The following is a 16,829-nucleotide window of genomic DNA, read 5'->3' on the forward strand; positions in this document are numbered from 1 at the left end:
TACTCCTCGTACAAAAGAAGGACGGGTCATTCTGTGTGTGTTGATTGTCGGGCATCGAACAAGCTTACTATCAAGAATTGTTTCCGATAGGTCGGCATGCTTTAGTTGGATAGATTTGAAGAGTGGGTATCACTAGGTGCATGTGGTATCACAGGATGTACATAAGACAGCATTCCGGACAGCATTTGGTCTTTGAGTATTTGCTTATGCTGTCTGGTCTCACGAATGCCCTAGCAACATTCAATAGAATGATGGATCGCATTTTCCGAGAGCATTGGAAATTCACAGGTGTGTTTTTTTAATGTTATATTGGTATTCTCCAAGAATGAAGAGGAACATATGGCTCATTTGGCCATAGTTTTGGAGAGCTTCGTAAGCATAAGCTCTTTACAAACACCAAAAAGAGTGAGTTCTTGTTTTCAGTGATACACTAGTTGGGCTACATTGTATCTAAAGATGGCATGAGAATGGATCGTGCCAACATAGATGCCATTTGAAATTGGTCAGAGTTAACATCCGTACATGAAGTAGGAAGCTTTTTTGGTATATGCTCATACTACCGACGCTTTATTAGGCATTTTACTTGGGTTGCCTTGCCATTGCATGAGCTAACAAAGAAGAAAGCAGTGTTCAAATGGATAGTGGATGAGAGGGATGCGTTCCCCCATCTCAAGGAAGGTATCATAAGTGGACCGGTGATTGTGGTCTAGTTTCAAGTGGATGAGAGCTTGTTTCAACTCTATGCCAATTTCAATTGTCCTTGTTTTGAGATGACAACTCACTGTGTAAAGTGAAGTGAAGGGGTTGTGGTTTGAATCCACAAATCGAGTGCTTCTAGTAGTGATTGGGACGTTAGTTGCATTGAATCAAGGAGTGGCTCACAACTTTGTCGTGTCTCTTCGTCTTCAAGTGTTCATTTTAAGCGAGACATATTTATGGAAGTGCTACTTCTATCTATGGTGTGCCATGTTAGACTTGTTTGCAGATAACTCTTTGTCCATGGGCTAAGATTTCCATGTGCGCAAGTTGATCTTTATAGTTTGGTCTTTGTCTTGGATATTCAATTGTGTGCCAATCGTGGACCAATTTAGCATTTCACTTGAATGGACAACCAAGAATAGAATCAGAAGTATGAGGTCCTCTGTGGAAGCCCATCTCAGTGAAGGTGTGTTTGAAGCTCAAGCCAATAGTTTTGATTTTCAAATCAGACACAATTCCTAATGGTTTGCTTGTAGCTCCGTTGGCCAATCTAAGTGTTTAACCCAGTTTCTTTTCGAGGGCTTATTTACCCAAACGTTCCCAACAATGCTTGGTGTGATCACTAACTCTAGAACCTCCAGCCAATTTTTTTTTGAAACTTCGTAGTTTTTGTGCTCTACAATTAATACGGCATTTGTTTCATTAATGCAGGAAAAGTCATGAGATCTACGAGAAGGTTCTATCAAGAAATTCAGCTGTGCTAAAACAGGAAGCTCTGATCAACAGTGGGAATTCCCTGTGTGACTGGGGGGAGCTTTTGCTTGTACTGTCTGCTGACAGAGGAGGTAGTGCAGTAGCCGCATCAGATCTCTTTGGGCAAGCTGATTTGCGGTAACCAACGGTTATGATTAATTTGATACTTTCAAGTTCTAGAAGCTCCTAATCATCATTTGTGCGCTTGACATTATGATAATGGACGTTGGCAGGTATTCTACAGCCCTTTTGGTTTCTCCAGATGATGTAGAGCTTCTTACTAACTCTGGTGATTGCAATGTCAAAAGAGCAGAACTTCAATTGCTGAATGGCAGTGACACACCACAATCACAGGCATGGATGACAGCAAAGGCTTTCTATACCAAGGCCATGTCTGCATATGGGCATGCATGCGGTCTAGCAGATGCAAGTGCGGGTGATGACTTGGCTGGCCTTTTACAGAACTGGGGAGCAAGCCTATTTTCCTTGGCTGAGGTTTTGGCTCCTTTCCACCAAGATTTCAACTCAAGTTTTAGTTTTTCCTCTTCCTTAACTAATGATGATGCTATACTTCTCATATAGAGAACACCAGATGCTTCGGAGGCAATGGCTGCACATGAGCAGGCACTGGAGAAGTTGAGGACTGCTGCCAAGTTCTGCCCAATGGATGTGAGCATTTTCATTGCCATAGGAGAAGCATGCTGTGCTCGGGCAGAGCAGCTTGGACAAATGCAGGCATTGGAGTTGCTGGCTTTTGCAATTGAAGAGGGCTTTGGCACTGCATTGAAAATCAATGCTACATGTCTTGATGCCGTAATTGGGAAAGCTGAAGCCCATTTGGCAGCTGGAAAATCTGCCCGGAGTGTTGAAAGGCAGTCTGTAGCTGAAGAGCATTTTATTCAGAGCTTGAAGTCATACATGAGGGCCCTTCAAATTCTGAAAGAAGGTGTGTTTTGGATATAATGGTTCATCATTATAAAACTATTCTCAATTTTGTGCCTCTAGGAAGGGAATGAGTGCTGGGATGCCCAGTCCTGCCTGTGCAGCCGCTGATGGGCATAACCATGAGCCTGGTAGGGATGGGCAAATCAGTAATGATTGTCTGATGTCATGGGCTCTTGGAGGGTGCCAGATCAACTATGATGATGTCAATAAGGACTGAATTATAACCATTATTCTAATTGATTTGCAGATGTGAGAAATGATTGCAAGCTCAAGTTCGAAGAACAATGCAACATACTGTTCAACCTTGCCTGTGTTGCTGCCATTTGTAATCAAGAATCGGTTTGTGCGGAGGTCTCGAACCTACTGGTTCAAGTGGGTGGCATTTTAATTTCAGATTTGGCTGAAGATCTTGACCTCCAAAGTCTAAGAACGAAAGAGTGGTTTCTGGCCCTTCTCCAGAATGGTAGGTAGTTTTTTTTTTTTGTTAGGTAGTTTTTTTTTGGAAGCTTGGCCTTTGCATTTGAAGGAATAATGGGAAAAGTGATGTATCAAATTGTGTTGAGAAATTGTTGATGCTTTTTCAATCATGTCTTTCAGGCTCAAATGTTTTTTTTTTCATTTTCCATGATGGAGTTGTGACATTTAAGGCCTTGGACCATTCTTAATATAGGTATGAACTCAAGAGGCAATCACCCCAATGGCAAAAAACATGTGTTGCACCAATCGTAACAGACAAGGCCTTCTATGCTCAAAGATCAAGCGACTGAACTATGCCAGACCCTTTCAACATGAGTTTTAATAAGTTTAAAGATAAGTGCATATAAAATGAGGGGACTCTAGCTTGAGTGGTTCCTACTGGGCTTGCTTAACAGCAGGGCTCAGGTTCCAACCTTGGCACATTAGCTTTGGGAAAAACACTAACCCAAAAAAAAGTATTGAGTATAACTAGATGCTGTAGGTTTTTAGATGGGGTAAAGGCACACTCATGATGGTGATGCTACCCTAGACAACATGTTTATGTTGTTTCTATGTCAGCTTTTTGCTGGTAAAGTAGAATGAAGGGTTACGATTATTTAAATACTGTAAAGAACTCAATTGTTCATTATAAAGTTGTCATATCACATAGATTCGACAACAAGTTGTCATATCACATAGATTCGACAACACCACAGACACTAAACTCTCTTTTAACCGTGGTGTGGTGAACTAAACATTCTTATGATGACTCTTCTATGAACAAAAGTCACTCTAAAACATAAGACTCAAAAATTGTAGTGCAGGAGCCTTTTGGATGTGTGGTGCCAGTCGCTCGTGCGTTGCAATGAGTGCTCATGGTTCTTCTAGTGGCACTCTGATCTCTACTTTGACATGTGCTTTGAAAGTAAGATGTGACGTGATCTTCTCTCTCCACCATATGTCTCTCGAGTTCGTTGTTCTATCTTTGTATCACATGCATCTTTGATCCTCATACTTGATATTTTTAGTAGGACCAAATTTCTTTAGAAACAAACATGATATGCATAGAAATTTATTATGATGGGAGGATCCCAAAGATGATGAAATAGTGGTCAAAAGCCCAAGAGGTTGGGAGATTTTTCCATGACCCTTAGAAGATATGACCCTTAGAAGATATGTCATCATCATTAGAGATGCTACCAAATCCATTGGTGTTAAATCAATCTGCCATGTTCATCAGAGACATACTCAACATCGATTGTGTAAGAGTATCTACTATCTCCATTAGGGGCACCATCAACACTATCTTTGGAGAGGAAGAGATGTGTACATAGTGTCCATGAAATCTTGTCATGGATGAAATGAGAAAAAGCAACACTGAAAACAAAAAGCTAAGATCTCAGACTCTGAGATTATACAAGATGAAAACTCTAGAACCTACTAAAGACTTTTATAAATGCTTTGTGATTAGATAATTTTAAGAGTTTTCGAAATACATTGATGCGAGTCTTTTCTATTAACCTTTTGTGTTGACACTTGTAAATTCCATCCATCACAATTTGATTGTGCTAGCATCATGGGTTTTGTCTCTTCATCTTAGAGTTTGTTCTCCTACTCTCTCTTAAACCATTTTTTCCCCACATGGTATTAGAGGTTGGGTTAGTGCCAAGCCGGTCCGTCTTCGCCTTTGCGCTTACACAAAAAGATTTGTTCTTTCCTTGACATCAACCAGAGGCTTTGTCCCATGTTATTAGAGGTTGGGTTAGTGCCAAGTCGGTGGTATTAGAGGTTGGGTTAGTGCCAAGCTGGTCCGTCTTCGCCTTTGCACTTACACAAAAAGACGTGTTCTTTCCTTGACATCAACCAGAGGCTTTGTCCCATGTACAACAATAGATAAAAATTTTGGCGTTTTTTTAGCTCAGGCTCTCACAGTGCCGTCTGCTTTGAAAGAATAATAAAAAAGAGGCACATGGGCTTGCAGTACACAATGCACATTTACTTTTTTTGATGCACCTTGCTCTCTGTGGTGTAACGAAAACGAGCAGAACAATCGTCTGACGACAAAACATAGAGCAAATTAGGGAATCCCCCCCCCTCTCTCTCTCTCTCTCTCTCTCTCTCTCTCTCTCTCTCTCCCCTTTTCTATTTCTAGCCTTTGAACTCAAACCCAGCACAGTGCAGATCTTGTAGAAGCTCCATTGTAGTACATTAGTACTTTAAATTATGTAGTGGATGATGGATTCACTCACATTGAGGTGGATTATAGTGAGCTCTGAAATTTTGATGATTATAGTGATTATGGTCTTGATGATCTTTCTTCAATTTGTGATGTAAATCTATGCAATGGCATGCCATATGAAATCAATGCATTAAAGGAGGGATATTCAAAATAGTTATAGATGACTACATTATTAAGGAGAACCACCTTAATCTTTGCATAACACATCTCAAGGTGATGACAAAAAGAAGAAGAATGAGGGAATTCCTTCTTTTCTCTTCATCAAATGATTCAACTGATGCACACACATTTTCATTGGCATACGACTCTTCACCAATATCTTGGACCAATTTGACTTAGCTAAGCTTTATTGTATCCCATTGTTTCATGGATTGAGTGGATATTTGTTAAAGAGTTTTTATTTTAAATTTTGGATTTTCTTTGGTTACAAAATCATGGATTTGAGGATGTGTGTAGAGAATATAAAGCACATAATTTTGTAATTCTTATATGTTTTGCAACATTAGGACGGTAAGTAGTGAAACTAAGATTCACCCTAGGAGATTAGCAATAGGTGGAGTGATTCTAGTAGTCCATTAGGAGAGATTAGAGGAGTAAATTATGGATCTAAGATTCTACATTATTGGCTTACAAAAAGGTTTGTACATATGCACTTTGTAATTGGGAAATTTGGTGATTTGTGTTCTTATTTTTTTATATTACATTACGAGTCTCTTCTATCAACCTTGTGTGTTGTGTACACTCTCTCTCAATTCTTATAATACATCACACTTCAATTGTGCTTGTATCATTGGTTTGTTTGCTCTTCCCTCTCAATTCCATTTTTGTTTGCTTATCTATTAGTGTTCCCTCTCAATTCCATTTTTGACATTGAAGGGTGATGTTTCCTCATTCTCAATCTTTTGCATATTGCATACTTTTCATATATGTAGTTTTAATTTTCTTGCTATAGTTTGGACCCTAGCATTTTTATAAACCCATCTATTGTCAATATGAGAAAGAGGCCTCAATATAAGCTCATTCGGGAAGGAATGTATCCATGTTCTATGAATATGTAATGAACTTATTTAGCTTTTGGAATGAAAACATACATTGCATCTATTGATTGGCTTACCAAAAATTTGTGAGAGACGTAATGATGTAATGAGCATACAATTTGTTGAGAAAATGAGGTAGAAGCATGGTACCCCTAGAAGAGTATATACGCTACTTAAGTGTGAATGAGTAAAAAGGGTAGTACCCCTCAAAGAGTGTGTAACAGTGCTAGTGAAAAACAACTAGTGAAAGAACCTACATGACATAATCTTAACCGGGATTTTGAATATCCTACTAGTTTAAAAAGACACTCAAATATTACAACTGATTTTTCAAAGGCAAATATAAATTTTGATCTTTTTTTACAAATCATCAATGTTTAGGGCGATGGCGTGCAAGAATAACCCGATATAAGATCTTCCATTTGCAATGCCATAACCATTCTCTCTTTAGATATAAGGAAAGGCCATCCCATTGCCTTTCCCAATCATCATGGTCTTGGGGAGTGGAACAATTTTTTTAAAAGTCTCCTTGTTGATGTGTCAAATTTTTTCAGCTCTCTATTTTTTTACATTCCATGTGTTGATGTGTCTAAGGCTTTATTGGCCTTCTATTTTTTAACATTCTCATTGCTTATGTGTCGTCAACTCATTTGCTTTATTTGAGTAAAATTTCCACTACTGATGTGTCAATAACGTATAGTGCATTCTTAAAAAACAGAGCTTGCTGATTTGATGGGTGGGATTTATTTTCCCACGACCCAAGAGCATGATGGAGGCATCCTAAATAATTAGGAAGCAAAGTCACACAATGCAAAAAGGAACTACTAGAAAGCACACCATACAAAGACACACAAAATAGAAAAGAACTAGCAAGTATAAATATGCAAAGACACAACCGAGTACCTTTTGGGTTTTAACCTTATAACAATCAGATACCACGTACCACTTATGTATGTATGTATGTATATATAGATATATATAACCTTATAATATAACAATCAGATACCACGTACCACTTATGTATGCATATATACATATATATATATATATATAAAACTAACCAAACTTTCAAAGTGTATGGACACCAAACTTTGAAAGTCTATCCTATAGACCTAACCTTATTTTAAAGACATTTCAATTTTGAATCCTTAAAATCAAGAAACCTATTAGTTCTTAAACCTTAAAAAAACCTGGTTTACCTCAATCAAATTGGTTTTTTTTTAATGCTAGCCTTTGAGAAATACACTAAAGGACGGTAGCCTTTGAGAAATACACTAAAGGATGTTTTTTTTAAAGGTATGTAATGGAGATAAAATACAAAGGGGGGTGTGCAACCCGTAAAAGAGAGAGAGAGAGAGAGAGACGCACAAACAAAACAGAGAGGATGTCAGGCACAACTGTAATGACATTCCCCCTTGCCACACTTGTAACAGAAGGAGCGCCCACATCTGCAGGCGTGTGGACACGAAAGATTGGTTAGGAGTGTTGATGATGATGATGATGCCATTGAAGCAAGCAGGTACATGAGGGTGGGTGGCGTGAAGGAGGACTTTACCGGCATTCGATGCGATTGCAGCCATCAGACTTCTCGACGACGTGTCCACACCGGCTGCAGCGTTGCCACCTTTGGAGCTTGGCGAGCTCAAACAGTAGGTCGTCCTCCCCGGTCTTCTTCTGGGCCTGGTAGCCGGCGCACGTGAGGCCCGCGTGCCAGGGCACCATGCAGGTAAGACAGAAGGCGCGCTTGCAAGAAGGGCACACGCGCGCGCTGTCTCCGTGCCTGCGGCTCGCGTATCTGGTCGAGCTAATTACCTCCCTGTCCATCCCGCCCGAGCACCGCTTGAAGGGGCAATACACGCGCCGCTTTTCCTCTTGCACCTTCCACGCCACCCGCGCCTCCCGCGGGAGGAAACGCCCGCAACTGTTGAGCGTCACCTCCTCGCCGCAACCCTCCGCCACGCATCTCACTGGAAGCTGTCCCTCTTCGATCCGGCACAGCACGTGCTTCACCAGGCATGCAACGCAGAAGTCGTGCGAGCACGGCAGCCGGTCGAACATGACACCTGGGTAGGCCAGCTTCTCCTCCAGGCACACGATACAGAGCTTGGTCTCCGGCTCTGGCTTCCTTCTACACAGACACAACATGGTTCCTGAGTGAGAGCCGAAGCCCTCCCGCTATTTATATGAAACCAGAAAAGCCGAAAACCGTTATTATTGGCCCCCCCCTCTCTCTCTCCCTTTTTGGTAAGAATCTCTCTCACACACACACGCAACACGCACGCACACTAAAACTAAAAAGATCTAAGGCTTACCCACAACTTTTTTTTTTGTTTGGGGGAAGTAGATATTTATAAATATTCATTTAAATACTAAAACATCATTACAAACCAGTTCAAAGGGCCCTCGACCACAACCTAGACTAGGTTATTTACATTGCGATTCAGTAGTTTACATAACATATTCCACCTATCCTCTTCCCAGACAAAAGAAGAATGGCTCCAAGATACATGATACCCAAGTTGCATACATGCTATCATCATTGCTTTAGTAGTGCATCCTTTTGGGGGCAACTTCTCCAAGATTTTCTTTAGACTATATCTGGGATTAGTTGATGTGCAGGCTTGCAGATCCTTGCACATACTCATGTTATGTAGGGGTATGAATTGAAGGCAAAGCTCCCCAAATTTGGGCCGAAGAGTAGAAGTCAAACACCCCTCCTATACTTTTGTGGCCTTCATAGAAAACCCTCTGGGGATCAGACCAGTGGTGAACACAACTCTTCTCTTGTGATGTTCTAACCAGGGTTACATGATGGTGGGGACATAAACATGCCTAACAACAATTAGTGATGTGATTATTGAAGTTTATACACTTCATTCATTTCCTTCCATGCATATTTCCATGTCTCAATGCAAAGAAAAAGCATTCTATTGCGAACACTATTTCGTCGGCCATCTTACAATGCTAAATTTGGTCATTATGTGACATGACAAGGACACATGCTCATAATGAGCCTTAAGAGCATTAATTAGGTGACCGTGTTTATCCACTTAGCACGTCCATCAAATCACCTATATCAACTCTCAAGCACGATATTGTTGTGCTAATTTTTCTTATATAGGGGTGCTCACATCCACATCCAACTTGTTGCATGTTGGAGCGATGCAATTTGAGCTTTTACCTCGAAACGTGTTATCATAAATGTTTGTCATCAATAACTTAGGGTTCTCTCTCTCTCTCTCTCTCTCTCTCTCTCTCTCTCTCTCTCTCTCTCTCTCACACACACACACACACACACACACACACACACACACACACATGCATGTGCACGTGTGCGCGTGTGCGCGTGCATGCATGCACACACATTTCTTCTCATTTCTACTCCCATGAGAACAAAATCCTTGACTAGACCTACAACAACATTCTAATACTTTTTTTGAGCTTGAAATTCTTGACTAGTTATACCTATAGCAACATGTGCACTACCATTCTAGTACTTTTTTTTGTTTGAAATTCCAAGCTTGAAATTCTTGCCCAAAATATAATATTTTTGAACCATGTAAGGAAACACCTCTAATTTTAATAGAATAAAAGAAAGCATTATAGCATTCTAGAATTCTTGGCTCTTGATTAGGAAGGATCACCAAAGGGAAACGTGGAATGTTTGTTAAGTTGCTATTTGAAAAGTGCTTTGGAATACACATTGAACTAGCTAATCCATGATTGATGGCGGAAATAAGAAAGGTGTTAGCAAACATTTTGGATTGCTCAAGTTTTAAGAGGCATAGATTTTATTACTCCATTGTAGGAAAACACAACACTAGAGACTAAGGTCTGCTAAGTAACTTTTTGCCACTTATTGTACACTCTTGCACATAATTGAGAACGCTCTTAGCAAATGGAGAGGGAATGAGATCGAGAGAGCATTCCATTTTCATGCCAAGCCTCTTAGATGAGGAGAGAGAGTGACCAAATGGAAGTATTGCCTTAGATCAAGTAAGTTTTCAAATGACAGTTATGCACCTATTCTAGATTAGGCCAAGCTGAGGAGTAACATCTTTAGCATCATTGTCAGGGAGGAACAACTTCTTGCTTTCCCTTTTCCTTTTTGCTAGCTTAACTCACTTGAGATGTATTCTCTTGTATGTGTTCTTTGGACATGGTGTTTCTAGGTGTGTGTATGTGTGAAGAAAAGAAGACTTTTTATGTTGAAATGCTTGTTTTTTGTTATTTTCTTTTGCATTGAGAGGTCAAGAACATGGAACACTGTGGAAAAACTTTGGCTACGGTGTTTTTGCTTGAATTTTTGTTCAATTTCTTGCATTCAGTTCATTTTTTCATTTCTTTTATTGTTGTCTAAAAGCCAATAAATTTAAAGCATAATACTTTAATTGATAGGAAAATTCGATACACATATGCTTTATATATTTATAGAAACCCAAAAATAAGCTCAGAAACTCAAAATATGCTTGAAAATGCAAAATATTAGAATACTTGAAAAACATGCAAACATATGTGTATGATTTGTAACGTACGCAATACGGTATCATACAATACATGATAAACAGTGAATTTCAAGGATAAATGAAAATTTGACACATAGCAAATGAAAGCATCAAATCACTGAGTGACATGTGCTACACTTATTCATACAAGCCTCTGCCAAGAATCTTGCATGCATGGTTATCACCCAAATAAACTACTCCTTCATTGCCAGCAGTATACCTGACAAACAAGTCTCTGCAACCTGTGACATGAAAGGAGGCACCTGAATCAATGATCCATGAGTGCATACCATGACCATCTCCTGTAAGAAGTGAATGGGCATCAAGTGAAGACGTGAATAGGACCTCATCCTCACTGTCACCTGCATGTGACACATTGACTTCTTCAATCTTGACTCCACTTTTGCCCTTTGGCTTTACATCTTTGGCTTCATCTTTGTCTTTGTCTTTGCCTTTTCCCTTTTCCTTTTGATCATTTTTCCATTTGTAGCATTGCTTTTTGATGTGTCCCTTCTTGCCACAATAATGGCATTCCAAGTCCTTTTTGGAGCGAGACTTGCTCCTTCCACGTTCTTGGCTTTTACCCCTTTGTTGGGATCTCCCACGTGCATTCATTGCATTGGACTTTCCAACAGAGTTGTTTTTCCTGTTCATCTCTTCTTGAAGAAGAGCACCCTCAACATCTGCATATGATAGCATAGCATTCGAATTGCTAGTGGCTGTCCCTGAATGTGTCCCAACTCTCTGGCAAAGTGCATAAGAGAAAAGTGGCTTTGAACTCATCATCCATTGCCAACTTTTGATTTATAACTTGGCTGACAATACCATTAAACTCATTTAGATGGGCTGCAATAGACGCCCCCTTCCTTCATCTGAAGACCTATGAGTTTCTTCAACCAATACACTTCACCTAAAGGCCTCCGCTTTTCACCAGCAGCTCAAGCGAATGCGTCTACGAGACGAACTCAGGCAAACACGCTCCAGACACGCTTGTAGGCGTACGGTGTGTGCGCTTGCAGCTTGTAGTTCCCTCCGCCTCTCGACGTCCCCGGTGCTTTCACGCCACGCAGGCGTTGGGTGGATACGCCTGGCCACAAGGCATAATATTGTTGCGAGCGCTTATTGCTGCGAGCGCTTATTGCTCCGACTGTGGGCTGTCCTATCACCTAACTCAATGCGTGTAGCGTTGGTGGCCACAAGGCGTCAGACTCCTGGCCCCAAGGCGTAGCAACGTACACCTGCACGAACAGCAAGCAACAGAAGCTAACGCCATGATCACTCGATCCAACCTTGCGGAGTAGCTCAGAGACTACCAGCTCCGATCGCGCAGCAAAACTGGGCCTCCCTCACCTTCTTCTCCTCTACGGCAAACATCACCAGCAGCTAGGAGAAACCTTGTACGCCTGCACCTGCCCGACTACAACAATAGTATACAGCAGCAGCAAATTCGACACCCCCTTACTGCAACAGCATCAACACAAAGAAATTCAGCCTGCAAATTGTAGAAAATCAAAAAATTAAGAGGTATTTGCCTTCAATTTTGGGATTTTCCTTGTCAATTATCATCAATTGAGCAGGTACAGGTTGCAATGGCTCAAATTTGAGCACAATTGGCAAAATTGGTGACATTGGTCACATTTAGGATCAATTTGCAGGAAATTGGATGTCAAAATTTAGGGCTTTTGCTGTAATTGTGCAATTAAGCATTCATACATGCTGTATGATGTGAGAAATCGCACATTCAGGCAAAATTGCAGCAAATTGCAGTGCAAATCAAGGGGCTTTTGTGCCGATTGGGTTGATTTGCGTGCAGGAACTCGCATTTGATGCTTTGGGCAACGTGTTGATGCCTATCAAGCACTCAATGTGCCTGTAAATCAAGGGGCTTTCATGTATTAGATGTATATGTGGCCAGGGGGAAGCATCGTGAAGACTCTGGATGCCTTCATGTGCGTCAATGTACCATGTATGATCAGAAATTGATCTTAAATCAAGGGGCTTTTCAAGATTTTATGCTTGTTGAGCTTGGCAAAGCAACAGGCAAGACTTTTATGTCTTGAATCCTCCAGAAATCAGCTTGCAGTCAAGGGGCTTTTGCCCAATTTCTATTCAGGACTGTTGTATGCAGTGTTCGGGACTGTAAAAGTCTGATTTTCACTCATTTGGACAGCCAGGAGAGCATTTATTGCTATTGTACCTGCTGGTACAGATTTGGTATAGCTTTGTACAAGTTTTGGCATGGCTGCACATTGATTTGAGTGAGGAAAAGGCTCAATTTCAGCTGCTGGACTTGCCGGTATAGATTTGGTACATCATCTGTGAGCACTTGGTGCTGTTGTACAGTACTTTGGAAGGGAAACAGAGCACATTTAAGGTGTTGTCCTAAATTTGCAGCAACCAGATTTTGGTGATTTCATCACATACAGTGGGAGTAGAGTTGCATTTGTGCTTCCGCAGTGGGAGATAAACTTTGGGAGAACAACTGTGAGCACTTTGTGTGCTTTTGGTGCAGTGTTTGCACATTTTGCAGGGAGTCAGGCATTGACAGGTTGCATATTGCTATGGCAACCACAGGTGAGAGCTCTTCATTGCTTCACATCAAGAAGCTTGAAGGCTCACATAACTATGATATTTGGCAAACCCAGTGCTATAATGTGTTGCTCCAGAAGAAGCAGCACAAGCCTATCAAAGAAAGGGGTGTAAAGCCCGCTTCTCTTACTGCTGAAGAGTGGGAAGATATGGATGAGCTAGCAAGATCCACCATCATGTTGTCTGTGTCAGACACTTTACTTTTCAGCATTCGTGAAGAGAAGACAGCTTGGGGAATGTGGCAGAGATTGCAGGACTTGTATGCCCAGCAAAGTACAGCAATCTCTGCCACATTCCCCAAGCTGTCTTCTCTTCACGAATGCTGAAAAGTAAAGTGTCTGACACAGACAACATGATGGTGGATCTTTCTAGCTCATCCATATCTTCCCACTCTTCAGCAGTAAGAGAAGCGGGCTTTACACCCCTTTCTTTGATAGGCTTGTGCTGCTTCTTCTGGAGCAACACATTATAGCACTGGGTTTGCCAAATATCATAGGTTTAGGTTTTTCATGTGGGAGACATACACAGAGAAGAAGAGAGAGAGAGAGAGAGTTGTGGGGATAAGTCAACTCATAATATGAGTGTGTGACTCCCCTATCACACATGTATATTGCACTAGTACACATAGTGCACTTAGTACATTAAAAGTACTAAGTGTACTATGTACTATAACTTATGGGCTAGTACACACTATAAGGGTGGGCATAATGCCTTTACCCCAACACCTATACAACTATCAAATTCTTATACAAACATGTGGTATCAAGATTTGGGTGTCCCCTAGAGCTAGTTAGCAATAAGGTCTCCCATTTTATCAATGAGGTCAGCAAACATCTATTGATTGGATTTTTGGTGGTGCCCCAAAAATCATCACCATAATATTCCCATGAAGCCAATTGGAAGGCAAAAAGTACTAATAAAGTCCTTTGTGGTATATCCTAAGCAAGACTATAGAAGCTAGAGCACAAGTTAATAGCAGTAATGTGAGCCTACAATTTTCCTAGAAGGTAGCTATAGGACAAAGTCCTTTTGAACTTGCCTATGGGATTGAGGCACTAATGCCTATGGAATATCTAGTGCCCATCTTTAGGATAGCAGTGAAAGAATGTCTTAGAGAGAACGCCATAGTAGAGAGGTTGATTGAACTGGAAAATTTCGATGAGACTAGAGTTGTTGCTCCTCCATAGGATGATAGTAGAGAAGCTCAGGTGTGCAAATAATGGTTTGACCAAAACCTAAAAACAAAAGAGCTACAGGAAGGAGACTTGGTGCTTATGTATAGTGTCGATACTTCCAAAAGGAAGAAGTTGAAATATTAAGGGATAGGGCCATTTAGGGTTACATAGCTCACCTCCTCCCAATGTGTGGTTCGCATATGGAAACCATTGATGGAGTCGAGATACAAGGCTACATAAATGCTAGCAAGCTAAAAAAGTATTATGGACCCTTAACCCAAGATATTCAAGAACAATCGCGTAAAAAGAAATAGGAGAAGCTAAAACAAGAGAGACTCAGGAAAGAGGCACAAGAGGAGGCTAAGGCAAGGGCTGCTAAAGACAAAGGAAAAAAAAAACAAAATGGCCTAACATTAAGAGTAAACATGACTACTCTAACCCTAATTGAAGAAGATGACCTTGAGATAGAGCCTACTTGTCTCAAATTTAGACTCTCTATAAAACCACAAATCTTCTTGCTACTATGATTGACTCAAGGTCAAGTCATAACTTACTCTCGTATGAGACGTGGATGAAACTAAATAAACCAGAGATAGAATCAACAATAGCCAAAATTAAAGTTGTTTATGTAGAAACATTAGGGGTCTTGGGAAGTTAAAAGTTAAATAACCCTTGTTGTGTAAATATTAACTTTTAACTTGGGAAGTTAAAAGTTAATATTTCCACTACAAATAACCCTTGTTGTGTAAGGTTTTTGTAATGCTTTGTAGATGCCTTGGAAGAGGAGATGCAGCTCGAATGGAGTTGGATTTTCAGCAATGGGCTGCAAAGTGCATTGGGAGATGGGAAGCCCTTGTGTTCTCTCTCTTAGCCATTTTTTCCCAACACGGTATTAGAGGTTGGAGCCTAGGTCCATCTTAGCCTATGTGCTTGTGTGTGAGAGAGCTATTCTCCTAGCTTTATTTCCTATTAAAAGGAAAAGATGCATTCTTTCACTTGATATCAATGCAAACACTCTGTCCCACATATAACAAAAACGTTAGAGCAATTTTGATAAAAAGTTTAGTGGTTTTTTGGCCCAGGTTCTCATAATGCACATTGCACGATGGAGAGATAAGGGCATCCATCCAAGCTCGAGAAAGAAGAATCAAACCCTTAGAGCAGCCAACAACCAAGCTCAAAAGTGATTGACCATGAAGTGTGAAGGCCCACCAAGTCAAGGCAACAACGGTCTTCTTAAGAAAATCTCAACTAAGAGAATGAACAATCTCATGTGACTTGGCAACCCTATTGAGAGCGACACGTTTTAACACCCAGATTTATACACAAACCCTATTGAAACTCTATGCCATTATTGGCTATGATGACTTTGTATTATAGAGAAGCAGTATGGGCTGTTGAGTTTCTATATTTGCCTCTAGGATAAACCTATACTTGGAAAAGTGGAATTGGAATTCCTTGATGATCTCAATAATAATTAAGCGAGAATTCATCTATATATGTTGCATGGGGTTCTAATTCAACTTCATATCCCGATGATAATTAAGCAAGAATTCATCTGTATATGGTGCATTGGGTTCTAATTCAACTTCATATCCCCATGTTTTTTATCAAAAAAAATTATTGATAGAATTCTTGGGTGCTAGAGGCTATTGGTGGTGGTAAATGCATTTTAGGTACCCTGTATACATCCCCTTTGATTTTTAATCACACTGATGGCTAGTATTTGAGTTTGATTTCATAGTTGTAGTTGGTATTTGTGGCATTGGTAAAGTAATTGGTTCTCTTTGTTGGTAAGGCAAGGCATTTGGTACTCTGAGATAACAACATACATTAGTGTCATGACTACCCCATTGCATACACAATGTGAGGACAGCTTTTTTCTCAATTAGGGACATTTAGTACTTATATGATTTTAGAGGCAAATTTCATACCACACTCGATCTGTATAAGGATACAAATGAGCATATCTCACATTCTCTTGGTTATCTCTAATTTTGAGCTTCAATCCCAATTTCTCCAAACAATGCTACATTGAGCTCATCAAATTGACATCTGAGTAATTTGTTACTTTTGGGGACTAGATAAGTAGCTTTGGTTGCTTGCAATAAAATTGGAGAGGTCTTTATTTCCAAAAAAATCAAAATTATCCTTCATTTTATCATCTAGTCGACATGTTGTGCAATCCACTAGCAATCACATAATCATGAAGACCTAGATTGCAACCCAATAAGAAGAAGTGATAATAATTGGTCAGCTTGATTTTTTGCTAGGAAGTTTATGACACTTGGAGAATTAGGAACTCTAATTTCTCGACATAAAAATTAGAGCATAACATATACTTTCATAAATTAAAAGCCCAAACCTTAATAAACAATTAAAACAAACAAAGTGAGATGGAGAATAGAGTAGAGGTCACTGTCACAAAAGA

At 40.2% G+C, this 16,829-nt stretch overlaps 2 protein-coding genes across 4 annotated transcripts in view; one reads left to right on the top strand and one right to left on the bottom strand.

The window, feature by feature from the left end:
• LOC147604011 (uncharacterized) overlaps positions 1-3,805 on the top strand; it is a 73,289-nt gene extending 69,484 nt beyond the window's left edge. Inside the window, exons 4-8 of one of the 3 annotated variants that reach the window (XM_086795508.1) lie at positions 1,411-1,590; positions 1,686-1,947; positions 2,035-2,398; positions 2,645-2,860; positions 3,068-3,805. In XM_086795508.1, coding sequence (XP_086651634.1) covers positions 1,411-1,590; positions 1,686-1,947; positions 2,035-2,398; positions 2,645-2,860; positions 3,068-3,126 — 1,081 coding nt within the window. In that variant the 3' untranslated portion in view covers positions 3,127-3,805. Of the gene's footprint in view, positions 1-1,410; positions 1,591-1,685; positions 1,948-2,034; positions 2,399-2,644; positions 2,861-2,994 lie in introns of all 3 variants that reach the window. The other 2 variants (XM_086795507.1, XM_086795509.1) reach the window with 2 other exon arrangements.
• A 3,711-nt stretch (positions 3,806-7,516) lies between these two features.
• LOC147604013 (E3 ubiquitin-protein ligase RSL1-like) lies at positions 7,517-8,274 on the bottom strand. The gene is made up of 2 exons (XM_086795288.1): positions 7,685-8,274; positions 7,517-7,577 (listed from the first exon to the last, which is right to left on the bottom strand). Exons 1-2 carry the CDS (start codon positions 8,272-8,274, stop codon positions 7,517-7,519), a joined length of 651 nt encoding a protein of 216 aa, XP_086651414.1.
• Between the last annotated feature and the right edge of the window lie 8,555 nt (positions 8,275-16,829).

Source organism: Cibotium barometz, chromosome 62, assembly GCF_041138505.1.
Source record: "Cibotium barometz isolate CiBa-2024 chromosome 62, ASM4113850v1, whole genome shotgun sequence".
Classification (NCBI taxonomy): Eukaryota; Viridiplantae; Streptophyta; class Polypodiopsida; order Cyatheales; family Cibotiaceae; genus Cibotium; species Cibotium barometz.

Excerpts from the sequence above, each read along its gene's own strand:
- LOC147604013 (XM_086795288.1), bottom strand. The coding sequence starts at position 8,274 with ATGTTGTGTCTGTGTAGAAGGAAGCCAGAGCCGGAGACCAAGCTCTGT. Across the intron at positions 7,578-7,684 it reads TGCAATCGCATCGAATGCCG|ATGTGGGCGCTCCTTCTGTT; the intron begins GTAAAGTCCTCC and ends ACACGCCTGCAG.